We start from the raw sequence: 27497 nt of genomic DNA, 5'->3' as shown, positions 1-27497 counted from the left end.
GTTTCTTACATGTAGGCCAGACAAGTCTTCGTGCATTGAAGCAGGGTGAAAAGTCAGCCTGAGAGACCTGCTGCAACAGGAATGGCTGCTGACATCAGAACCTTCTGACTACTATCCAAAAACAACAAGTACCTCAGCTCATGCTGTGTTTGCTGCCTGCCTGTCTCTGATCCATTTGGAGAGGGGTTGGGTAGAGGCACTAAAGCTCATTTTCTATAGATGCCTTCAAAATGGGAATCCTTGTGGTGTTGGAGAAGGAAAATGTGGGCATCAACGTTGGAAACACCCTATTCTGTCTCATTGCCATGGCAGCCAATTGTAGCTGCAACCAGTCTGCTTCTCCTTTTCCCTCATAGGAGGCTCCAAATATCCTAGGGCAACAGAAAAGGGGAAGACATCTGGCATCCCCATCCCTTTCTTCTGTATGTTGTATCAGGGAAATGAGGCCCCAGGCACAAAGCACAGAAAAACAATCCCATTATGTTTTTTATGATATATCTTAGTGAATCAATTTTTATATTTACTCCATGTCACTTAAGTTTCACAGTTGAATTTTATCTGGCCTGATACATTTAACTTGAAATCAGAGTGTTTTTGTTGTATTATGAAGTGCCATTTATTAAATTGATTAATTATAATTATGATAAAAGGTTTGTTGCTGACCTCTTATACTGTAGGCCATTTAATCTAATCATCGTAATAAGATAACTCCATTCTAATGCATAAATGAAGATACTGCTTATGAAGAGCCTGCTCAGCAAAAATTCTAATTAAATCATGGTTAATTTGTAGCTGCCATAAAAGTTTTCTACCATGCAGGGATTCCTGCTCATCATGACAGCATGCTATTATTTTGTTAAGAAATGAGGAAGCCTATTTATTCAGCTTATGGTCAGGATTGATACACATCTCAGATTGCTTTGAGTCTAGTTCAAAGCTGCAGTGTACTGAAGGGAGCTTGGAAACACTACAAAGTAGATTTTCCTCTCCAGAACCCACTGGCCATGTTGGAGGTGTGCCACATTTTTCAAGGCCTGGGCACACGCTTGGAACATTGTAGCTGCTGCAGCTACAGAAGGAGGGGAGATAAGAGTGAGGAGAAGGGGAGAAGGGATAAGAGAATGGTGGGGAATGGGAAAAAGAGATGAAAGGAAGGGACAGAAGAGGTCATTCCAGAGAGATGGGGAGAGTCAGAACAGGGGACGGTGATGAGGAAGGAAATGAAAAGCAGAGAGGCAGAGGTGGGGAAGGATAGAGGAGAAAATGATAGAGAGCAGCAGAAGGCACAAGATGGAGAGGAGAGGTAAGGGTAGGGAAGTGAGGAAGGGGAGACAGAAGAGAAGTGGGGAGTAATAAGACAGGCAATCAGGAGGGGAGAGGAAAGGAAAGAGGGGATAGTGAAAGGAGATGGAGAATAAACAAAAAGAAAAGCAAAGAAAGAGAGGCCCGTTTAGAAGGGGAGGTAAAATGGGGAGCAATGAGGTGTGTGGGAAGAGGAGGAGAGGGTGAACGAGAGCAGCAAGAGGAAAATGGAATAGTAGAGGCAGTTACTGTGGAGAGTGGAGGTGGATGAGCGCAGTTGATGGAAATGGGGAATGGGCAGAAGGAAAATCTTGGAGATGGAAAAGAGGGGGCTAGTGGGGATCAGGCAAGTCACTGTTCAAGGGGGTCAGGGGAGTTATGCTGTCAGATAGCTAACATGGCCAGTAATGGGCTTATGATTGAGAAACTGCCTTAGTGAGAGAGGGAGCTGGGTAGAAAACTTTCTTGGTTACAGTCAAATTGCTTCACTGAGCAAGGTAGAAGGTAGAAATCTGCTTCAGTTGGGAGGCTGGTTTTGGGAGCCACAGTGTAGGCAGTTGAGCTTCTTCTGATACCTGCCTGCTCAGCAACCACACAGCATGGGGAGCTTCATTTCAACCAATGTGGTCAAAATAAAGAGTCAGCAAGTCCTGAAAGAAAACTTTGACCTCAGCTGGTATAGCTGCGCTGAAAGTTGAGCACTGACCTGAAAGTGCTTTGGCAAAGTCAAAGCTGGAAGCACAGTGCAGGAGAGCAAGGTGGCTGACTGATCATCCTTGGGGGTTGAAACATGATTCATTAATGATGACAGGGAAGGCAACTTCACGGAGGGACTTGAAAAAATATAATGGTGGGCCAAGACAGGGGTCTAGTTCAAAAGGCCGAATAGAAAACCGGATGAGAAGTTGAAAAATGCTCTCATTAGCAAAGGCATTAGGAAAGACAAAATTTAAAATATCCTTGATATCAATGAGGAGTGGTGGGTGGGGGGAGGGCTCAATTAATATCCTGCAGATGGAAAACGTCAGAACTTATTGATTTACATAAACAGATATTTTCCATAGTTTGCAAGCTCCTATGATCAGGGATGGAAACATTTTTTTTCTCTCAGAGGATCGTGAATCTTCAGAAGAGATGAACTCATTCCAGCTTCATGTGGCTTGTCCCAATCTGTAAAATGAGCATACGGTTATGAAAAATTTGACTTTATTTTTGCTCTGAAGTGAAAACTGTCCTAGAGTTCCATCTAGAATTCATTCTTTTGGTTCAAGCTCCAGGAGACGACAAAAGCCAGAAATATCATGAGATATGATTCTATGATTTGCGTCGAAAGTATGGTAATAGTGCAGAGTAAAAGATACAAAGTAAGATAGTTGCTATAGCTGTGAATTCACATAATCTGCAGGAACTCATATGAAACTGTAAAAGTCATACTTTTGATGAGCTAGTGATTTCAAATCTTATGGAGGGCAGATTGAAAAGTGGAGTTTAGACCACAACCAGATCAGCCATGATCTTATTGAATGGCAGAGCAGGCTTGGAGGGCTGAATGGCCTATTCCTGCTCCTATGTCTTATGCTCAAATTCTTTTTCCCAGACAGCAGTGGAAGCAGAGTTAATGAATATTTTCCAGGCAGAGGTATATAGATTCTTGACTAACAAGGGAGTCAAAGGTTATCAAGGGTAGGTAGAATGTGCAGTTCCGGCCACAATCAGATCACCGATGATCTTATTGAAGATCAGGCATGAGGGGCTGAATGGCCCACTCCTGCTCCTAATTCTTGGTTCAAGTTTGGACAAAACAACTGAACCAGAAGTGAGGTGAGAGTGACTGTCCTTAACATCAAGGCAGCATTTGACCGAGTGTGACGTCAAGGAGCAAAACTGGAATCAATGGGAATCGGGGGAAGCTCACTGCTGGTTGAAATCTTAACTAGGATAAAGGAAGATGGTTGTAGTTGTTGGAGGTCAATCATCTCAGCTCAAGGATATCACTGCAGGAGTTCCTCAGGGTAGTGTCCTAGACCCAAATATCTTCAGCTGCTTCATCAAAGACCTTCATTCCATCATAAGGTCAGAAGTAGAGATGTTCACTGATGATTGCACAATGTTCAGCACCAGTCATGACTCTCAATTACTGAAGCAGTCCATGTCCAAATGCAGCAAGACCTGGACAATATCTAGGCTTGGGCTGACAAGTGGAAAGTTACGTTTACGCCACACAAGTGACAGGCAATGACCATCTCCAACAAGAGAGAATCTAACCATCGCTCCTTGATGGTTACCAATGGTAATGGCATTACCATTGCTGAATCCCCCGCTATCAACATCCTGGGGGTTACCATTGAGCAGAAACTGAACTGGACTAGCCATATAAATACTCTGGCTACAAGAGCAGGTCAGAAGCTAGGAATCCTGTTACGAGTAACTCAGCTCCTGACCCTCCGAAGCCAGTCCACCATCTGCAAGGCACAAGTCAGGAGTATGATGGAATATGCTACATGAGTGCAGCTCCTGCATGAGTGCAGCTCCAACAACACTCAAGAAGCTTGACCCCATCCAGGACAAAGCAGCCCGCTTGTTTGGCAACCCATCCACAAACATTTTACTCCCTCCACCACCGACGCACAGTGGCAGCAGTATGTATCATCCATAAGATGCACTGCAGGAACTCACCAAGCCTCTTTAGACAGCACCTTCCAAACCCATAACCTCTACCAACTAGAAGGACAAGGGCAGCAGACACATGGGAACACCACCACCTGGAAATTTCCCTCAAAGTCACTCATCATCCTGGCTTGGAAATATATCATCATTCCTTCACTTGTCACTGGGTCAAAATCCTGGAACTTCCTCCCTAAGAGCACTGTGGGTGTACCTACACCACATGAACTGCAGTGGTTCAAGAAGGCAGCTCACCACCACCTTCTCAAAGGCAATTAAGAATGGGCAATAAATACTGGCCCAGCCAGTGACGTCCACATCCCTAAAGAAAAAAAATTGTATGCTTGTATGAATGTAAATACACACTTTTAAGGACAGTTGACTACTGCATGTGTTATTTGAAACATGTAATATTGCAGCCAACATTAACCTATCTTAGCACCACACATCTACTTAACAGGTACTGCGAAATAATGATGTGATTCAGCTAGCTGACTAGAGAATAAAATGGTTTCTTTATAAAGAATTGATGTTTGTTTTAGGGGTCTGGACATGGAAAAAATAGAGAAACTGTTCTCGTTGGTGGAAGGGTCAAGAACCAGTGGACACCGATTTAAGGTGATTGGCAAAAGAACCAGAGGCAATATGAGTAAAAAAAGAGATGGTTAGGACCTGGAACGCCCTGCTTTGACAGTACGGTGTAGACAGATTCAATCACAGTTTCCAAAAGGGAATTGGATAATTAACAAAAGAGAAAACAGTTGCAGGGCTTTGGGGAAAAGGCAGGATATAGGCTAAATGAATAGCTTTTACAGAGAGCCAGCATAGACATAAGGGACCAAATGGCCTTCTTGTGTGCTGTAACCATTCTTACCTGGTAATTTGTAGTTGTATGTATTTAGTTTAAAAAAAGCTCTCTTCTGAGGCTTATATTTTATTTAAAAAAACTCAAACTTTTTGCATTTTTAATTGATGAAGTATCTGAAAATTAAATTGCTAAAATAAGATGTCAGTTATCAATGAAGTCAGTCATTTGGCATTTAAAGCAATACATTAAAGCTTGCCTCCAACTCTCAAACTGCACTTGCCAGAATTTATTCTTAAAGAAAATAATTTATGACAATGATTAATTCCATTCATTGCTTTGATGACCATTTAGACTATATAATTTAGTTAGGTTCTTGGCAACAGGCATGGGAAGCTTATCACACAGGAATTAAAGGTCTGTGTTGGAAAAGCTGCTGAGACTATGCCTAAAAGGCTTGTAATTTAAAATACTGCTGCCTTTGACGAATTACTTAAATCATCTTTTACACTCATTTTACATTATACTTAGTGAGGTGCATGAGTGGTCCTCCAAACCTCACAAGGACAGTCCGGGCAATTATTACCCCAGGTTTCCTAGCTTTGAGACCACAGGATCACCTGCACCCCACGCCCTAGCAGGCTACCAGTAGGTGCTTATTGGCAGAAATGGCAAAGCAGCTGCGGGCTTCAAACAAAACCTGGCAGTTGAATCCTGCCAGGACCCTGACACACATTGCCATTGGAGATTGCTATCTGCTCCCAGGTGTTGAAATCAGCTCCAAAGGGGTAAAGCACAAACTGGTTACAGTGATACCTTTATCAATGATGGTAAGGAGAAGCCAATTCAGAGGAGAAAAGGAAAATACGGCGGATGCTGGAAATCTGAAACAAAAACAAAAATTGCTGGAAAAACTCAGAAGGTCTGACAGCATCTGTGGAGAGAAAGACAGAGTTAATGTTTCGAGTCCATATGACTCTTCTTCAGATCTAAAGAGAAGTAGAAATGTGGTGAAATATATACTGTTTAAGAAGGATGGGACAGGTGAAGCTGGTTAGAAGGCCAGTGATAGGTGGAGACAAAGGAGAGATTGCAAAAGATGTCATAAGCAAAAAGTCAAAGGAATGTTAATGTTGATCCCCTTTTTTCAAATATTTATTTTTTAATTTTTATATATATTTTTCAGGAGTTGAATGGCTCTGGCGGAACCCAAATTGAGCGTCAGTGAGCAGGTTATTGCTAAGCAAGTGCCGCTTGATTGCACTGTTGATGACCCCTTCCATCACTTTACTCATATCGAGAGTAGACTGATGGGGCAGTAATTGGTTGGGTTGGCTTTTTCCTGTTTTTTGTGTACATGGCATATCTGGGCAATTTTCCACATTGCCGGATAGCTGCCAGTGTTGTAGCTGTAATGGAACAGCTTGGCTCGGGGTGCAGCAGGTTCTGGAGCACAAGTCTTCAATACTATCGCCGGAATGTTGTCAGGGCCCATAGCTTTTGCAGTATCCAATGCCTTTAGCTGTTTCTTGATATCACATCGAATTGACTGAAAACTGGCATCTGTGATGCTGGGGACCTCCGGAAGAGGCCAAGATGAATTATCCACTTTGCACTTCTTGCAAATTCTTCAGCCTTATCTTTCACACCAATGTGCTGGCTCCCCTATCATTCAGGATGTGGATATTTGCAGAGCCTCCTCCCCCAATGAGTTGTTTAATCATCCACCACCATTCCCGACTGGATGTGGCAGGACTACAGAGCGTAGATCTGATCCATTCATTGTGGAATCACTTAGCTGTCTATCAATTGCTGTTTATGCTGTTTGGCAATGCAAGTAGTTCTGTGTTGTAGCTTCACCAGGCTATGCCTGGTGTTGCTGCTGGCATGCCTTCCTGCACTCTTCATTAAACCAAGGTTGATCCCCTGGCTTGGTAGTAAAGTTAGAGTGGGGGATATGCCGGGCCATGAGGTTACAGATTGTGGTTGAGTATAATTCTGCTGCTGCTGCAGATGGCCCACAGCACCTCATGGTTGCCATGTCTTGAGTTGCTAGATCTGTTCGATGTCTATTCCATTTAGCACAGTGGTAGTGCCACACAACACGATGGCAGGTCTCCTCAATGTGAAAATGGGATTTTGTCTTCACAATGTGCAGTGGTCACTCCTACCGATACTATCATGGACAGACGCTTCTGTGGTAGGCAGGTTGGTGTGGATGAGGTGAAGTATGTTTTTTCTTCTTGTTGGTTCCCTCACTACCTGCTGCAAACCCAGTCTAGCAGCTATGTCCTTTAGGACTCGGCCAGCTTGATCAGTAGTGGTGCTACCGAGCCACTCTTGATGATGGACATTGAAGTCTTCCACCCAGAGTGTATTCTGCACCCTAGCCACCCTCAGTGATTCCTCCAAGTGTTCAGCAAGGATTCATCAGCTGAGGGAGGGCGGTATGTGGTAATCAGCAGGAGATTTCCTTGCCCATGTTTGACCTGATGCCATGAGACTTCATGAAGTCCGGAGTCAATCTTGAGAACTCCAAGTGCAACTCCCTTCCGACTGTATACCACTGTGCTGCCACCTCCACTGGGTCTGTCTTCCAGTAGGACAGGACATACCAAGGGATGGTGTGGTGCTGTCTGGGACATTTTCTGTAAGGTATGATTCCATGGGTACGATTATCTCAGGCTGTTGCTTGACTATCTGTGAGACAGCTCTCCCAATTTTGGCACCAGCCCCCAAATGTTAGTAAGGAGAACTTTGCAGGGTTGACAGGGCTGAATTTGCCTGTGCCTAGGTCGATATCGGGTGGTCCATCCAGTTCTTAGACATTTTAGCAGATTGATACAACTGAGTGGCTTGCCAGGCCATTTCAGATGCATTTAAGAGTCAACCACATTGGTGTGGGTCTGGAATCACATGTAGGCCATTCCAGATAAGAATGGCAGTTTTCCTTCCCTAAAGCATATTAGTGAACCAGATGAGTTCTTATGACAATCATTTCATGGTCCAGACTTCTATTGAATTCAAATTTCATCATTTGCTGATTTGAACCTGGGTCCCCAGACCTTGGGTCTCTGGATTACTAGTCCAGTGACAACACCACTACGCCACAACCTCCCCTTTCTACTTGCAATAGCAAAAATATGAATTTGCAAAAGATTTTATTAACAAGTCAGAGCCGATAAGAGTAGCCACACTTCTAACACTTCTGGGGAGGGACTGCTACAAATTGTATTCTACCCTAAATCTAACCGACAAGCAAAAAAAACAGCAGAGATTTTGAAAATCATGAAATGATTTGAACCCTGAGTGAACGTTACTTATGAGCACTATGTATTCAACACTAGAGCTCAAGGTGAAAATGAGCCCATTAATCAATATGTGACTGCAGTAGCGCAGCTTGCAGAATCATGTGAAGATGATCTCATTAAAAATTGAATAGTCTTAGGGTTATGAGATCTCTCAGTGAGAGCAAGTCTACTGAAAGAGGAGAAATATACACTCAGGAAAGCGATAGATATGTGGGGCATGTAAAACATCAGTTAGAGCACATGTATGGCAGAGCAGACAAGGAGATACATTATGCTGAGAGACGTTCCAGGTCAAAAGAGCAGAACAATTGCGGAAAAAGGGCAGGATGCAGATACTGTGGACGACACCCTGAGGTACCCTGCAGTGATGTCCTGGGACTGAGATGATTGACCTCCAACAATCACAACCATATTTCTTTGTGCTAGGTATGACTCCAACTGGTGGAGAGTTTTCCCCCTAATCCCTATTGACTACACTTTGCCAGGATTCCTTGACGCCAGACTCAGTTAAATGTTGCTTTGATGTCAACGGCAGTCACTATCACCTCTTCTTTTGAGTTCAGCTCTTTTGTCCATGTTTGGACTATGGCTGTAATGAGGTCAGGAACCAGTGGCTTTGGTAGAACCCAAACTGAGCATCAGGTAACAGGATTGGATTTATCCTGCTTTTTGTGGACCGGACATACCTGAGCAATTTTCCACATTGTCAGGTAAACAGCAGCACAATTGTCGCTATACTGGAACAGCTTAGCTAGGGACGTAGCTGCTTCTGGAGCACAAATCGTCAGTACCAGTGCCAGGATATTGGCAGAGCTCATTTATCCAGTGACTTCATCTGTTTCTTGATATCACATGAGGTGGATTGAATTGGTTGAAGACTGGCATCTGGGGATCTCAGAAAGAGGCCGAAATGGATTGTCTCAGCACTTCTGACTGAAGATGGTTGCAATTGCTTGAGCCTTGTCTTTTGCAATGTGCTGGGCTCTCCCAACATTGAGGATGGGGATATTTGTGGACCCTCCTCTTCCTGTTAGTTCTTTCATTTTCCATCTTCATGCACAACCTGATGTGGCAGGACTGAAGAACTTTGAACCATTGGTTACGGTATGTTTTATCTATCTGTCTATCGCATGCTGCTTCCACTCTTTAGCATGTAAGTAGCCCTGTGTTCTAGCTTCAACAGGTTGATACCTCAGCTATGCCTGGCACAGCTCCTGGTGTGCCCTCTGGCACTCTTAATTGAACCAAAGTTGATCCTCTCAGCTTGATGGTAATGGTAAAGTGGGGCTATGCCAAGCCATGAGTTTACAGATTCTGGTTAAATACAGTTCTGCTGCTGCTGATGGTGCACTGCCCCTATGAATGCTTAGTTTTGAGCTGCTCAATCTGTTCAAAATCTATACCATTTGGCATGGTGTTGGTGCCAAACAACACAATGGAGAATATGTTCAGTGTGAAGAAGGGATTTTGCCTTCACAAGGACTGTCACCGCTACCTTTACTGTCATGGGCAGGTGCATCTGTGACAGGTAGATGGATGACAAAGTCCAGTAGGATTTTCCTTCTTGTTGGTTCCCCTGCCACCTGCTGCAGTCTGGAAGATGCATCCATCAGGTCTCGGCCAGCTGAGTCAGTGGGCCGAATTTTCTGTGCCCGTTGGCATCGGGCATCATGGCAGACAACATGGCAGGAAGGCCAAAGATCAGTTTCATGACATCATGAAAACAGTTTACGATTGTCAGCTCTGCCCGTCAATAACGGGCCACGTTTCCCGTTGCCAAATGTTGGGAACTTCATTTTAAATACATCTGCATATCAATATAAGCCCTGCTTGCCGGAATCATCCCCCCATATCAATTTTACCACCCACGTTGATGGGAAAACATGTTGGTGCAGAACATTTATTGACAAGTGCTACATGCAGAAGTCAGGACTTACCATCAGGACCTTGCTCACATCGCGGACATCCGAGAAGCAGAAGATGCTGGAGCACTACAGCTACGAACACTGGAGGAACACATGGATCACACACTGGGTGGATTTAAGTGGACATGGCTCAGCCGTGAAGCAGCTTGTGAAGGGTGGAATGTCACCTTTGAGGGTCTGCTTTGCTACATCAGTATGTTGGCCATGGTCTGCTACGGATGATCGTCAAGGGGATGGAGGGGAAGGTCCAGCTGTGAGTGGGAGATGAAGTTGTACCAGGGAGAGTGGGGGAGGAAGGTCTAGGTTTGACTGGAAGAGGAAGGTATACCAGGATTGGCGGGGGTGGGTGGGTGTTGAGATTGGGAGGGGGGATCGAAGGTGTTGGGGGGCTAAGGTTGGAGGGGGAAAGGAAGTACGGGGGGAGGAGGGTGTAATGGGGAAAAATGCGGCGGCAACTGGGGAAGGAAGGTGCAAGGGAAGGAGTTCGGAGGGGGGAAAGACTTTGGGTGGAGGAAGAAGGAAGGAGGGGTGCAGGACTTCAGGAGGAGGAAGGTGTCCGGGGGGAGGAAGGAGTTCACAGGGGAAAGGAGTCCAAGGGGCTGAAGGAGTAAGGATGAAAGAAGGAGTAAGGGTGGAGGAAGGGGTAAGGGGGGGCTGTCCAAGTGAATGTGCAAGGGAGGGGTCTGTGGAGTCGCTGATTGCCTCCTGGGGAGCAAAATGAGGATTGGCATGGTAGGAAGGAATGATGAGAATGAGAGAGGGCAGGCTGAGCCAGTAGGTGTGGGGGGTGAGGATGCAACAGTAGCAGTAGAAGGGACAGTGAGGGTCGTTGATGGGTGACTTGGAGACAGACATGGACCCTGGGGGGTGGGGGGAGGGGTGGGGGGGTGGGGGGTTGCGGTAGGTCACTGTGGATGGGGTGGGATTCTCAGGAAGGTAGGGAATGTGCATGTTCACCTGAATATTTCTGGGAAAAAAAGGGTTCTGGCTGATAAGTGACGGTGAGGAAGTGGAAGATGATGCAATGGGGGGGTTCAACAGTGATGGGGGAAAGGACTTGGGTGACTGGAGGAGGGGAAAGGACAGGGGAGCTAAAGGCGTACGTCAGTATCATTTTACAAAAATGTCTTCATGCTGGATGGGCACAAGTGATGCATGGGAGTGTAATCAGTGGGTGGGTGGAGATGCAGCTCAGCTCAGATGGACAACTGAAAGGGAACCCCAGCAGGCAGTACTAAAAATGCTCAGGACATTGAGATAACTGTGATGGAGGAAGGATCTGCATGCATGGGAGAGTGCTTGCACAAGGGTCCAAAAGGCTCTGCCACACACACAAACACACAAACACAAACACACACACACTTCCTCTAGAATTACTTGTGGGCCGGCTGCATGTAGCTGAGCTGCTGGGGTGGGGCGGAGGGGGGATGCGGAGGGAAGACTCTTGAAGCCTGTAAGTGAAGCTGAAAGACACCATTACAGATTATATTTTCAGATTACAAAGTGTTAAAATGTGTTTACCCGTGCAACCACTTGTGATCAGAATTCCTTAACTTTTCAAGGCCTATCACTTCTTCCAGGTGCTCCCCTGACATTTGCAGCAGGGGTGGAGACAGCCTTTGCAATGGTTGGCCCTGTTACCTCTGATGATGTCTGCACGGGTCATCTGGAGAGCCAAGGCCTTGGGGGTCCTAGCTTGCTTTGGTTGTCGTCCTGTAGGCGAACTGCTCCCTCCGCAGTGACAGGGGACAAGGTTGAGGGGGTCACAGGCAAAGGGGACTTGGAGGGAGAGGACAGCCTCTGAGATTCCTGTGTGGATGACCCAGGGGTGTCCAGCTGCCTTCCTCCGGGTGCCTGAGGGCCTAGGCCCGATTCCTTGAGGGGAAGGAGCACCCGGACGGATGTCGAGGTGCTCCGTTTCCTTCTCACATTGCCACTGCAGGAACTCAACTGTAAAGAAGTACAGGTCTGCGCACATCTCACCTTTCTGCTGGACGAGGGTCTCCATGGCACCCACTATCCTTCTCATCGAGACCTCCATATGCGCACATGTAGGCACCCACTTCATCAGAGCACAGGCGGACTTAATCCTCCGAGTCATGTGCCACCCTGTTGAGGGCTTCCAACAGCTCTGAATGTTGTTCCCCCACCTTCTAATGACTCTCCAGGATGAGTTTGAAGGCCAAATCCAAAGGCTCATCATCTGACTAGGACCTCACAGATGCCCAACAGTCCTCCAATTGCCGGGGAGCTTGGCTGAACCTGCTTCCTCCGTCTGCAGACACGCCCATGCAGTGACCACCAGATAGTGAACCCGAGCCTGCTCTAGATCTAGGTCCCACTGAGGTGTGTGTCTCTGCGCTGGTGGAGGGTGTGGATAAGCACTGTGACAGATCTTCCAGGCTGCTTATTTCCAGCTCTTCAATGGAGGAAGTATCCTCTTGACTGGAGGTGAGGACATGGATGGAGCTGAGGGACTGGCTGGCTGAGATGATTAGTACATGGCAGCAGAGTCAAAAGCAGGAGAGACAGCACTTACAGTTGCATTGAGAGAGGGATGATGTGGTGCTGGATCCTCATGTGGGCGTTTGCAGCAGGCAGGCCCCACATCCTCACTGGTCAGTGTGATGGCACACTCCTCAAAGTGAGTGAGGGCCACTGGTCTGGGACCTCTCCCTGCTGCTAATGTGAGCAGGCTTCTCCTGCATGGAAACAGATGGAGAGAGTGTGAGCAGGACGCATGGCACCGCATGGAATGCTTTTGTGGTGAGCTGAGCCATGGATGGGATGAGGATGTGAACTCCAGAGGATATCAGCCTGATGGAGATGTGAGGGTGTGTTTGAGACTTGGTGCTGTTGTCCCTTGAGGTGTGAGATTCCTGTGGATGTGTGATGGGTTTGTGAGTGTGAGTTGCGAACAATGACAAGAATGACTTACCCTGGTGGAACAGAGATCATTCATCCTCTTACTGCACTGGGTGGATGTCCTCTTTTGCAGGGCATTGGTGCTGACCACTGCTGCCATTGCCTCCCATGCAGAATTGGTGACCTTGCTTGCTGGCCTTCACCCAGAGTGGGGTTAGAGGACATATCGGCAGGTCTCCAGGCATCCAAAAGGTATTCCAGGGATGCGTCACTGAATCAGGGGGCTGCAGTCTTCTTGTTTCCCCGGAATGCATGATTTATGAGGTGGAATTGAGATGATACGGCGTGAAAAGCCGCCATTGCAGCCAGCATGTAAAACATCCTTTTTCCTGCCTGCTGCGACTAGCTTAATAGGAACTAAATGAACTACTTACAAAAATAGATGACAAAAGAATTCTGATTACCCTTAATATACTTGTATTTGAGTATTGCTGATAGAAAGAGAAATGCTGTTGAAGCTGTTCGTCTTGCACTCCTCAGGACAGATTCGCAAGAATTCCAAATCTCAAAGGGAATAGCAATTTATACTTATGAGAAGAGAGTGCTGATTGATTGGCAAGTAGATTCTAATTGATAGAGGTGTTGCTATGGAGAATGCACCAGAGAATAGTTCACTGCCAAGCTTTTAAGTTAAATTATTCTATATTCACACACAGGGCCCTGTCCTTTGCAAACAGAAAGAACATGCCCAGCATTGTGCCTTTTTCAGCATTCTCCATGGCAGCGCCTCTACCATTGCAGAGATCAAAACTGCACACAGTATTCCTGATGTGGTTTCACCAAAGCCCTGTACAACTGTAGCAAGACTTCTTTATTCCTGTACTCCAATCCTCTTGTTATAAAGGCCGAAGTGCCACTGCCTTCCTAATTGCTTGCTGTACCTGCAAGCTAACTTTGTGTTCCTTGTACAAGCACATCCAAGAGTGCAATTATTCTGCAGTTGTATTAACAAAACTATTGAAGTCAATGTAAAAAAGAAAACTCTGAATACTGCATGTCAGCAATAAAAACAGAAAATGTTTGGATGGTCAATAAACATGTGAAAGAGAAAGATAGGCTAACAATTTGGGCATAAATCTTCATCAGAACCTTCTTAATGAAGGATCACATACACTGCTTTGACCTATCTGTCCCTTTCAGACCACCTGTACATATACTTCATTTTCTACTGATATTTAACATATATTACTAAAGCATCCTGTGTTGTCCTTACCTGTGTGAATTGAACTCTTTCATACATCCAAGTTCAACATTCCATTTTGATTATCTTGATTGTCTCATAAGAAGTCAAGGGGTTATTTTGGAGAAAGATGTGAAAAGGGGAGCTAACTGGTTGGTTTGCTAATAAAACTTAGCTGTTTGAAAGTCTGATTTTAACTCATAATCTTGGGATTAATTTGTGATTACCATGATTTAAACTGGAGACCTGCAGATTTAGTCTTCAAGCACTGTTTAGAAGCAATTTTCGTGGAATGATATACACAGTCTCCACTCACCCGTTTTGGGGCAGCCTTTCCTAGCTCAAGGTTCAACTCCTTTACCAAGATGGCACCTTGCGCTAACAGTGGGTTAAACAGACATTACAGTTGAAGGCCCTATCTTGGCTATCTCAAAGGCTCTTTAGTATCTAAAGTATATGATGAAAATTGCCTCCTCACACTGTAGAGGAAAGCTTCAAGACTTTTAAAGCTAATGAGAATGGTTTAAGCTTTTGGCCTCCGAAAGCATGAATCTGCGCATGCTTGAAGAAGCCAGTGTTTGTCATTCAAAGTCTACATTGACCTGAACTGAGTAAAGCTGTCTTTATTCCTGTTGATTATGCTGGAATACTGTTTGACATATTAGATGCACAAAAACACAATTGATGTAATAGTACAGCAGGCAGGAAGCAATAAAGCAATTTTGCACTGATGTGCTGCAAAGAAATACTGTAAAAGCTTCTGAATGTTTAATACTAGAGTGCATTCCATCAGTTGCCATGGCATTTACCTTTTATTGTAAAGTTAATTTTTAATAGAACTGCCTCAAGATTACATCAAAATCTCCTTAAAAGAGGCAGTCTCATCATTTGTACCTCTTTAAAACCAGTTAAAAGTACAATATTATGGAGAGCGGCAAGGTTGGCACAGTAATTTAGTACTCTGAATCTTTACTTTTGGGAATTGCAATCACAGTCAGCTCAGTCTCATGCGATGGCTGTTTCTTTTCTCTGCTGGCTAAAAACGACTTATGTAAATTCAGTTTGGGTAGTCTCCAAGTTCTGAGTGAGTATGAATCTCACTTAGAGGTCAAAAAGCTGCCTTTTGTGAAAAATTGAAATTTCAAAGCAGTTTAGCAGTGCCTGTTCTGCAAAAGTACAAAATAAAAGCAGGGCAGAACTCTGCAACTGGATAGGTACACCTAACCTGCGAATGCTTAATGCTGACACCTCAGGTAGGTTTTCTAAATTCTCACCCACCACTAACATTGCAAAATCTTTTGGGGACTTTGCGATATAGGAACAGAGGGCAGAATTTTCTCCCCATCAGGGGAGTTGTGTGGGGGGGTGGGCAGGAGCAGGCACGAACCCAATCAGCGCCCCCGGTTGGGGCCGCGCCGCCATTTTATGTGGCCAGGCCAATTGAGGCCCGCCCAGCATGACGCATGCCCGGAAGCGCTGAGTGCTCCCTGTGCAGTGGGGGGCAGAGGTTCCTTGAGTCGTGGCCTGCGCCCTTTCGTGCATGCATGCGAAAGAGTGCAAAAATCACTTAATGGTTTAAACTTTTAAATAAAGAAATTAAAAACTTTTAAAACATGTACTGACACATAAGCTGGGACCTGTCAATGAATTTTTTAAAAAAAATTTATCAAATTTTTAAACACTTCATGAAACCTTATCCTGCCCATGGATGAGGTTCCATGAAAAATGCAAAGGCCGCCTGGGCTCTTCGCCTGCCCGCCAACCTTAAGGTTGGACGGGCAGCTCATTTTATTGATTCAATTAGTTTTTAACAGGCCTTAATAGGCCTTTGAAAGTTAGGCGGGGGCGCAGCCGATTCAGCTGCGCACCCGCTGAACTGAAAATCTAAGGGATACGCGGTGACGTTGGGATGTCCACCCAACGTCACCGTGTGTCATGTTGTGCGTTGTCATGTCGGTCCCGCCCCCGCACGCCGATGGCAATATTTTGGCCCAAATGTTATTCAGAATATAATCAGACCTAATTCTATAACTATGTTTTTAATAGTTAAATCAATGCAGTATATTTGTGTGTGAACTATAGCCTTCACTTTTCCCAATGATAATTACTTGGTCAAATTATAAATGTTCATGTTGGTTTATTAAAGCCCAATAGTGTCCTAATTTGCTGTAAAAGTGAATGTAATAATGCCTACCATTAGACTTGCCCTTGCATGTTTAGGTTTGTGAAATTAATAGCATAAGGACTGCGAAGCATATGTTAGAGCAGACAAATTCACTGTCAAATCAGGTACAGAAGGAGAAAAAAAGAGAAGAGAAGCATCGAGTTAAATAGGAGTGAAAAAAAAGATTGTTATAGCAAAAAAAAATGGCTGTAACTTCTGTTCTAGCAAGTCCCTTGAAGATAATCAATCCGTGCCATGTTTTATTGTATCAGATCTGTAACAAACAACATATCCTTAAACCTTAAGATAAAAGCAAATTACTGTGGATACTGGAAATCTGAAACAAAAACAGAAAATGCTGGAAAAACTCAGCAGATCTAACAGCACCTGTGAAAAAAACAGGAGTTAACGTTTCGAGTCCACATGACTCTGAAGAAGTTATACAGACTCGAAACGTTAACTCTTTTTTTCTCCCCACAGATGCTGTTAGACCTGCTGAGTTTATCCATAAACCTTCATGGTTACAATTCTTTTAGGAGTGTCAATAAATCTTGTTAACTTATAGATTTCAATAAGTGTATTAAATTATTGATTTCTATCATTTAACATCTTAGAATACAAAACAGAACCATGTTTTAGTGCCTGTAGCGTACACACAGCATGAAATGACAAAATCAAAAGTCAGAACTATAATGTCTGACTGTTGTTGGCTCCTCACTGGTTTCACAAGGAAAGACAGGCTAAAATTTTTATTTCTATTTCAATAATTTTTAAGATACTGAATTTTAAATAGAGTGCCATTAAATATTAAATAAAGGAGAAAGCAGGAAAATTGCCACTTTCTTCTGCCATAATGCCATGTCTATATTTGAACTGTTAATCATAAAATAATTACTTATTTAATCCAAGGAAAATTATACATTAATGACAAGTTGATGGTGTCATCTGTATGTCATTAGTGCCAGCAGTTAATACATGGTCTGGAATATAATGCCCCCACCCCACCCCCCCCCACCCCCGCCACCGCAGCCAAGTTCAGGGGATGACCGTTTGATAGGGCAGGATGGTATAGGGTAGAGATACAGCCACCTTCCCACCTCCTTCTAATTAGATCCGGAGTGGCTGCCCAGCAAACCCTGTTGGGTTTTCCTGCAACCTTCCAGGGTTTGCCCCTTGTTCAAAAGTACTTTGTGCCTGATTGATTAACCCTGCATTGGGAAGGGGAGGGGCCCGCAGGAAATCACCCACTGCCCTTACTGTCAACCCCCTCCCCACTCTCCACCCAGCCGGTGACCGTCCTCCTTGGGATCCCAAATTCATCCCACCCACCCAACTCCAGAGGATCCATCGCCAATTCTCTGGGTAGATCTTAGCACAATACTGGCAGTGGCCCCCACCCACAGGGGTATTGCTGCTGCTGAAAAGCTGCCAGTCTCTAATTGGCCAACAGCTCTTGGGGGTGGAATTTTCCACCCATTTGAGGTCTTACTTCAGTGGGAGGCCCAACGCTGTCCAGAGAAGTGATTACCTCGGAATAATGTCGGGCCTCCCATGGAGAGGTGATGTGGGGCTCCCACTAGTCCTCTGACCAGTATATGGCACCACCATCACCACCACTAAATTCCATCCCATGGAGTGCAATGTGAAAACAAGGGTCATTTTTATACTCGCAGTTGGATCTTCACCTGCCAATGGTAGTTATCAGAAATGTTTGTGCGTATTGTGCACAATTTTTCAACCTTTATTTGTGCAACATGCAACATACATCTGAATTGCCAGCATGCATTTCTCGGCAGGGAAGTTTCCCCAAGGATAGAGAATTATGCTTAAGGATTAATAATATGATTCAGCTGCTATAAACCTGACTATACATAATTACGGCTGACCTTACTACATAAAGCACATTAGTCATTGCATAATTTACTGGTCTCTCATGATTTCCCTTGTGTACCAGAAATGTATTGTTAGGTGCTAATAAATAGTGAAAAACTCTGCTTGCCTGTTGTGCATTAGACACTTTACTGGGGTAGAGAGAGAAAATGGCCAGGGATCTAAGAGGAGCAGCAGGTACACCAAGTAAGGAGCTGCTAGGCAAGCCACAGTGACAAAATGCAGATTTTTAAAAAAATTGAATGGCAGTGTCCACTTTGTGATGACTTTGCTTTAAGATCAATTCAACCAGGTAGGGGGTCATGTGATTTTGTTCAACCAGTGTGTGGCTAGCGTGGGGGAATGAATTCTAGGGAGGGGTCCTGGGAAAAATGGCTGTATGAGAGGTTGGCAGGATACAAGCAGCCACGGAAGCTCTCATGTAAATAAGGTTCATTTAGTTTGACTAAGAAGCCTCCCAGAACGCATTTCTACACCCTTTCATGCCTATATTCCTCAAATTGGCTCTGTGTGGATGGAGAACTGCCCAGGATCTTCAGCCACATTGTGGGCAGCCATCCCATTTGCACGGAGTTCAGTGGCTTCATTGGCCAAGTGTCCAATTTGCCTGCAAGTATCTATTCTCTTTGTGCTGTCTGCTTGCACTGAGGTGCACTTACACATAATATAAGCCTTAGGCTCCTGCACCCAATGTTCTGGGAATAGGCACCAATCTGTTTCAGACCATTGTGCACACACCATCGTATTCTCTACCTCTAATGTCACTTGAGATAAATGTATCCATTTACAAAGAAAGCAAAGTAAGGTAAGTATGTTCTGCTGTTAAGTGCACAGTATTGTTTCTTATTATTATACCAGTTTAGTGCTGTTAAAATGATAAACATAATAGCCTGCTGAAAAATGTTGTAACTCTTAATATTGGGCACTTCCTATTATTCCTGTCAGGAGGATTCTTCTGGAAATACTATTTTAATTCAATAACAATGGATTTAACTAACTAAAAATTGTTTATTTCTTTAAAAGTAAAAATATTAGAGCCCATTTTACAAATGTGTACTACTGGCAAGTAACGCTGGTTATCATTTTTCACTCATTAATGGAGCCTTATTAACTGACAGAAAATTCTGTGCATTGCACTTGTGACTTTTTGATATGTGTTGCTACCAGCCTGAAAAATGATACCTAAAATTGCTCTGTTATGTATTAATAAATTACACAAACACCACTGTGAACTTCTGTCAATTTGTAAAATTTAATAACAAAATGTTAAAACTGTTGTTTTACATTGTCATGAAAATCAAGCTTTCTCCTTCAGAATAATGTTTCCTTGTTTCATTTACCTTTTTAAAACATTTCATAATGCTGCAATCTTTCAACAACATTCCCTGTCAGATATTCAAAAAACTAAATAGTTCTTTGTGTTTTGTTGTATTTTGCAGATTCTGGCCATCGTATCCATCCTATTCATTGTATTGTCAACTATTGCCTTGTCTCTCAACACCCTTCCTGAACTTCAGGACAAAGACGAGTTTGGACAAGCCAATGACAATCCACAACTTGCCCATGTTGAAGCAGTGTGCATTGCATGGTTCACAATGGAGTATCTTTTGCGTTTCTTATCATCGCCAAATAAGTGGAAGTTTTTCAAAGGTCCATTAAATGTAATTGATCTTTTGGCTATCTTGCCATATTATATCACAATTTTTCTCACAGAATCAAACAAGAGTGTGCTCCAATTCCAAAATGTTAGACGAGTTGTTCAAATATTCCGTATTATGAGGATACTGAGAATTCTTAAACTGGCCCGACATTCAACAGGACTGCAGTCTTTGGGTTTTACTCTCAGGCGAAGCTATAATGAATTAGGTTTGCTAATATTGTTTTTAGCTATGGGCATTATGATATTTTCAAGCTTGGTATTTTTTGCTGAAAAGGATGAAGATGCAACAAAGTTTACAAGCATTCCTGCATCTTTTTGGTGGGCCACTATCACCATGACAACAGTTGGATATGGGGACATATATCCTAAAACATTGTTAGGGAAAATAGTTGGAGGTCTTTGTTGCATTGCTGGAGTGCTAGTGATAGCCCTGCCAATACCAATCATTGTAAACAATTTCTCAGAATTCTACAAAGAACAGAAAAGACAAGAGAAAGCAATTAAAAGAAGAGAAGCTCTTGAAAGAGCCAAAAGAAATGGAAGTATTGTCTCAATGAACTTGAAAGATGCATTTGCTCGCAGCATGGAACTTATGGACATTGTGGTTGAGAAAGGGAAGGATAATATGATTAAACAAGAAAAACCCCTGGACAATCATCTTTCACCAAGCAACTGGAGGTGGAAAATGTCTGAAACAAGCTCCAATAAGTCCTTTGAGTCTAAATACCAGGAGCTAAGCAGGCATAACTCAAGTGAACGGTTGAATAACCCCATCCCTAGCCCACAGCGTCTGAATGCTCAGAAGCTGGAAGAAATATACAATCAAATGACAAAGCCACAGTCTCAACCAAATATTAATAGTGGCAAGACAGAACAGTCTAATAAATCACCTACACAAGAAGAAGAATTAGAAATGGAAAATGTTCCTTGCTCAACTGACCCATTGCTCACTGCTCCCACAGAGCCAATATTGGACATGCGGAGCATATCTAGCATTGACAGCTTTGCTAGTTGTATCACTGACTTTACTGAAGCTGAAAGGTCTCCACACCCTTCAAAAATAGCCGAGCAAGTGCACTTGAGATGGCTTGCTAGTCCTAGTCCCCTTAATGAGCATCAGCATTTCATTACTGGGGAAAACAGCATGTTCCAGGATGGTACTTGTGAGCTCAACGCAAATGAAAATTTCAGTTTTGCCACAGAGCAGCCAGGGTGCTCCAACTTAAACAGCACAGTGGAAAGCCCCAAGAGCTCATTGAAAGGCAGGAATCCTTTGAAATCTAGGTCACTTAAAGTGAATTTTATGGAAATTAAAAGTGGCATCCCTCAGACACCTAGTACAGCCAGACCATTACCAGTAATAGTGACAGACTTGTCATTGTCTACACCTAATCATATCAGCACCATTCTGCTAGAGGAGAATTCTCCTCAGGATGAGAGGCTACCCTTGAGTACCGATATACCAGCTTTTCATAAGACATCCAGTAAAGGATCACCACAACTATTGCCGAACCAGAGACTTTTTGCTTTCCAAACAAAAGCGAAGAAGGGTTGCATTGATATAGACAGTGGTGAAGATGAAGAGTTACTGATGGAAGAACCCAATAACCAGCAGGAAAACAGCTGCAGTGGGGGGCATGATAAACACAGCAAGGATGAAAATCACATTGACGATGTGTCTGTTGTGGATGCTGTTTCTCCAAAATACACCAGTCCAAATTGCACATATGGTGCAGCAGGAGATGGCAAAAAAGATGATAACCAAACTGGATACAAAATGGAAAATCACATGTTTACACCAGAAATTCATGTGACACCTGGGGAAGGAGGCTATTCATCCTCATGCGAAACCAGCATGTGACTATGGATAAAGTAAAATCAATTTTTTCTGGTTCTTTAAAACTGCTAGTTGGATGATGCCTGTTATTAATATAATAAAATGGCATAATTCATGTGCCTATGATATTTTTGCATGGCATGATGAATCTTTTAATCCAGCCGCTGTTTGACTCAAAACATCAGAGACTGCTTTTCTGCAGACAAGGGATTTGAGAACAGTGCGACAAAACTTAGGGTTCCATGTGGAGCCCATGTGCTGTAAAGTTTGGAGTTGTTTTCACCTTTCCAGTAAAAAGATGAGAATCATTTTATGCTACCACAAGTTCACTACACTGGAATATTTTAGGATTTGCACAAAGGGAGGACAGCATATACGTGCATGAATTGGAAACCAATGTGAAACAGAGGTGCTTAGAGCCTGTAAAATACAATTCTTTGTAAATAGTTGGGAATATGCCAAGGTTTCATAATATGAAGCAATTACAGAAAACGATTACTCTGATGCAGTTTTTTTCCTTCACAGCACGATGCCTGGAGGAAGTTTATAAAGTGTTGTTGCAAAGGCGCAACCAGTAAACAGAAATAACAAGTATATTGACCTGGAGTTTCCTCCTGATTTATGCACAGATAATTTGGGCGCAAACAAATTAAACACTGTAAAAGATTGCTAAAATTTGACCGTAAATGACTTATACTCACAACTGCAATATGCCCAAGTATCTGCTGTCTTTTAAGTGTGTCTTTTAAACTCTACTGCCCCCAAATGAATCCCCACTCACAAAATGGTTATACCCCCAGCACCAGAACACATGAGTTTCTTCCAGTTGTGATTTTTTGGGGGTGGGGTAATTCATTATGTTGTACACAGATTCTCATTTGCACAGGTACCGAAGGCCACATGAATCCAGCTCAAATCAGCTGACTGATAATGACCAATAGTGAAGTAAAGCCTCTGCTCTACTGACAGGAATCATACATCTTTAAAAGAAACTTGAAGGCCCACTTTCTGGCTGTTCCTCTGCTGGGACGGAAAAATTAAAAATACTTCAGGCTCTATACAGAACCATTTAAATGAATTATTGTAAAGTTAATGTAACAGAGAAATGAATGCTGATTACCTTGTAGTCTCAGGGTCTTAACTCGTGAAAATTTTTTCTTCACATTTATATTAACCCACCCGAGCACCTTGAGGACCGATGGGGTGGAATGTTCCAGTCCCACCAGCAGCGGGAAACCTGGTGGGAGGGGGAACCTAATTTGTCATGAGGCCAAAAATCAGTTCCCCAGTGTCAGGATTAACTTTAGGAATTAAGTTCTCAGAACTTTAAAGGCCAGTTAAAGTGGATTGAGCTTCCCAACAAACAATGTCAGGAAGCCCTTTTGTATGCATTAGCATGTCATGCGTACTCATTAAAAGGCCACTTCACTAGAATTAAGTTCCCCTGTCAAATTAAGTTCTCTGTCAGCGAGAAATCAGAATGTTCACTCTTACAATTGTAACTAAATGGCATGCACTTGGTGAGGTCAACTTCTTCCATGATTAACACTGAGTTGCTGCTACATTATCCTCTTTCGGGAGTGTCCGTAAATGTTAGCCTATGCTTGAGACCAGGTGGTTGCAGGGCAAGTTGAGGAGGACAACCAAGGAAGAGAGGGTTAGCCGGGAGGGGTGGGGCAGTGGCCGGGCAAAGGTGGAAGGGATAGTGCAGGCTGCCAGGTGCCCTTCAAGTATGATGCCCAGATCTTCGACCCCATAAGGTAACAGCAGAGACAGCGACTTCCTGTCCGCCCCGCCGCAACATTTGGTGTGATCCGCATGGATGTATAGGTAATAGGCTGACCAGTGCAGGATCAGACCACCCCCCCTCCCCCAACCCCCGTCGGAAATCATTCCCACTTCCACGCCCACACCGAACTTAGAGTCCAGAATGGAAGATTCCACCCAAGAGCTCTGCTCGAGTGACAAACTAATTACACTATTGACTGCACTGATTCATGGGAAATTTTACGATAGGGCTTATGCTTATTAGTTTACACGGAGATTGAAGTGCAAGTTCACCTCAGCTGTTTAGGCGCATTGTCAGATGCATTTTGGGCATAATTTCCTGATCGTGCCCATGGAGGAAATTCCAGGACATCATTTCATTCTATCCTGATTAGGTATATGTTCATTAAAAAAGGGGCAGAAACTATTTTATGTAGGCTATATTTATTTGTAATAAGAGGATATTAAGTTGAGATTTGCATAAATGTTAGTTTAATATATTTTTGTTAAAACTGAGTTTTGAAAGAGTGGGGAGGATTTAATGACCAGGAATCAGAATGCACAGCATTAGTCTCTCACTGGTTTATCTTATATTGATACTTGCCAAATAGTCATTATAAATGGATAAACTGTATTTTTCTTGTCAGAATTCTATTTTTATGGGTTATTTGAATAATATATTTGTGTATTTTGGAGGACCCAAGACTACCACATAAGTTTAAAGGGTTTTCAGGGGAATAGTTATTTATTGTTACCCTTCTAAACTTTGCTGACTCCACGATTAATGTTAAATGTCCATTTGTCTAAGTTTTTGTGCATCACAAGATAAGTAATTAAACATATAGTCCACTTCCTCAAAATTGATGACTACTCAGTGGTCAGAATTTAAATTATCTGCATTTGGAGATTTTCCTATGGAGCCATCTGGAGATTCCTGGTGTATGGTCATAAATTCTCATCATATTGGAAAAATTTCTTTCTAAATTATGTGTGACAGAACTGTAAAGCTATTCTTTACGAATGTGTTTACAGTTCTTTTGCACACAGTGCACATGGAAACTTCCCTATAGATTGTTAAGTTCTTGTCGCTGTAAAACCACTGTACTTGCTAATATATAAGATTTCACATATTTCATTTGCACTTTGGTTAATGTCATTGTTTAAGTGGTGTACTGTAAATACTTCTGAACCATTAATTAATGAGAGAATACAGAAAGCAAATCTTTTAGTTTGTTTTATTCAGTAAGTTTTATTTATAATTTTGATAGGATAGACATTTTTCCAATGAACTAAACTAATGCCAGTCAGACACTTTATGCCTGAATTGTTGGACCGTGTTTTCTGTACACATCAGTACATTCTAACACAGTAGAAGCATACTGTAATGGCTTTAACCTGTGTTCAACATGTGGTTTGATACCTTAAGTTGTGAAAGTGATATCATGTTTCTTTCTCACTGAGCAAATAATATCAACTTTTTTGTTTCTTAATTACTGACAAATAGCACTGCAGAATATTTTTTCAAATAATGGAACCAGATCTTTACATTTGTTGGCATTTTGTTACTGGCCATGCCAGACAGATTGCTATGAAAGCATCGGTAGATTGTGAATGATATTTGAATAGGTAAAATATAGCTTGAAACTGAAAGTAGCTTTTGTGGTTTTATGAAAAAATAGCTTTTGATGAAATGAAAATACCAGAGCACTCCTAATAGAAGTGTCTTCAGTGAGCAAGTTGGGGCATAAAAAGGAAAAGTGACTGGAAAACAATTAACAACTCATTTTTTATCTGCCGGAGCAGAAACACTTTGAATGAAAACAGGTGGGATTTTCTGTGTGTCTCTTAATGCAAGAATCATTCCTAAGACAGTCAAAATGTTAGCTTGTATTCCGATAAGCCACTAATATACACTGTTAATCAAAAACATTGAGGCAGTACTATTAAAATGTAAAGCTTATGTATGGAAAAACAAAATGCACTTTCTAGCACTAATAACACGTTTATAAGACCCTAGTAAATAATTTGTCTAATCCAAAGGAAAACCATGCTGTCACAATTTATTTATTTATTCAAGTGCCCATATATAAATCAATAACATCAGATCTGCAATACATCTGTAACATGCTAAGCAATCCATTTTATTTTTATGACAAAGTTAAGCTTTTTTTGCAATACACAATGTAAAACATGAACCTTGACTTTAACTCTGGCCAGAAGTTGTCAGTCTAAGCCCCAGGATGTAAGGCTAATGTGGGTATTGCAAATGAAGCTCAGGGGTTAATACTTCCCAGGGGAGGGTAGGCATAAACAACTGCCTCTTAACTCCCCAAATGGGGAGGTTGGGACAAGTCAGAAATTAAAATTCTGAAACAGGACATCAACCCATTTTGAACTTGCCCACCTGCAGTTTTAATGGAGGCAGAACAAGGCAGACCAATCGACTTGCAGATGTGTAGCAGAGGGATTGGGTATGTAAATGGTATAATGAGGCTGCTGCCTACACTTTAATAGTCATACTATTTTTTAACTCACTGGATTTCCAAGGCCTCAGGAAACCTGGCAGGTGAATGATAACAACTGAATCCATTCAGCACTGCTGATGGACCAGCAGGAGCACGAGTGTTTTCTCCTGGCTCTACAAACTAGCCAGTAATTGGCCATGCATTTTTTTATGCTACACCCCATCATCAGCATCCCTGGCCACCATCGGATTTCCCTGGACCACTATCAGATCCCCGAGCACCATTTGTTCCCCATTTCCCGCCTACCATCTGGTCCTCCCTTCCATCATTGGACCCTGATCAACATCTGCTCCTCAATCCCACCATAAAAGCCCCTGTGCCTCCATCCCTTCCCGCCACTTCACCATCGCAACCCCCTGTCCCCCGTCCCCTGGCCATCAATTGCTCCACCATTGCTCACCATTAGCTTCCCCAAATACTAGCCGTTTTCCCCACCCTTGACTACTATTGGATCTGTCCCATGCTAGAAAATCCGTGCACTGTGATCCCACTGCTCCCCCAATGATTAGGAATGCATCTGTGATTGGGCCAACCCCCCCTCCCCCCAATTAGGCTGAGTTGTCCTCCTCAGCTAACACTCAGTGTTAGTTACAGGCTTCACCACCCAACAGGCCTCCAATCTATCATTTGGGCTGACTGTAGACAGAAAAAAAAATAAAGGAGCCCTTCAGTTAAAATTTGTGGTACTTTAAGGAATCTGGTTCTTCTGCAAAACAGCACCTGCCCACATCACCCAATGCCCACACCACCCAGCCCCCACACGGAACATGGCTCCGGGTTAAAATCCAGGCCAAGGTTTCCACATGGGGCCTAGAGGAATGCTCATGCTCTTTCTGGCTCGCAAAGAAACCAAGTAAAATTAAATACATTTAATTAGCTATACAACACTTCTGGCCCTGTTTCTCTCTACCATCCGGTTGCCATCAGCATGACATTAGCAGACCTAATCTACATATTAGAGTAGGACTCTCCCCACTCTGCTTTTCTGCAGATTTCCACTCACTTGTGAAAAAGATCAGGTTAAAACACCTGCTGTAAGGTGAGAAGAGAAGGAAGCAAGACCACGGCTGCCAGGTCGCCACATGCATTTTAATTGACAACCTGTCCAGTTTACACAGTCAGACAGAGTTCAAATTGGCAATATAGCGGTTCAGTGCCATCAATTAAAGTATTCTTTTTTGTGGTAGAATTAGGGTTTTGCACTTGGCCACTTTAAAAGTATATTTTGAAAAGCCAATAGTATGCCAGCTCACAGCCACTTGAAGGCACCTGGCTTGTAATAATACGACCTCCACCCCCACTTCCCAAGTTACTGGTACTTTGCATTCATATGGGCACTTTGCACTTAAATAATGGCTGCAGCACAGCAGATGTAAATTACTGTCAAACATTAAAATGGCTTTGCTTACCAGTATGCCATATCAATAATTGATTTTTAACACTAGCACAATAATAAATCATTTTTCTATAGGGACAGCCATAATTAATTTGGTAATATGTCAGATATACGAGCAGTTACATGGGGTTTTGAAAAATCTTCTG

At 43.1% G+C, this 27497-nt stretch overlaps 1 protein-coding gene across 1 annotated transcript in view; it reads left to right on the top strand.

Moving 5' to 3' along the window:
• Positions 1 to 21687, top strand: part of kcnb2b (potassium voltage-gated channel subfamily B member 2b) — a 372072-nt gene extending 350385 nt beyond the window's left edge. The window contains exon 2 of the mRNA XM_041190152.1: positions 19606 to 21687. Coding sequence (XP_041046086.1) covers positions 19606 to 21687 — 2082 coding nt within the window. The remainder of the gene's footprint in view (positions 1 to 19605) is intronic.
• Positions 21688 to 27497: the final 5810 nt, after the last annotated feature.

The sequence above is a fragment of the Carcharodon carcharias genome, chromosome 6 (genome assembly GCF_017639515.1).
Source record: "Carcharodon carcharias isolate sCarCar2 chromosome 6, sCarCar2.pri, whole genome shotgun sequence".
Classification (NCBI taxonomy): Eukaryota; Metazoa; Chordata; class Chondrichthyes; order Lamniformes; family Lamnidae; genus Carcharodon; species Carcharodon carcharias.
The sequence above is the reverse complement of the archived record's forward strand: the minus strand, read 5'-3'. Positions and strand labels throughout refer to the sequence as shown.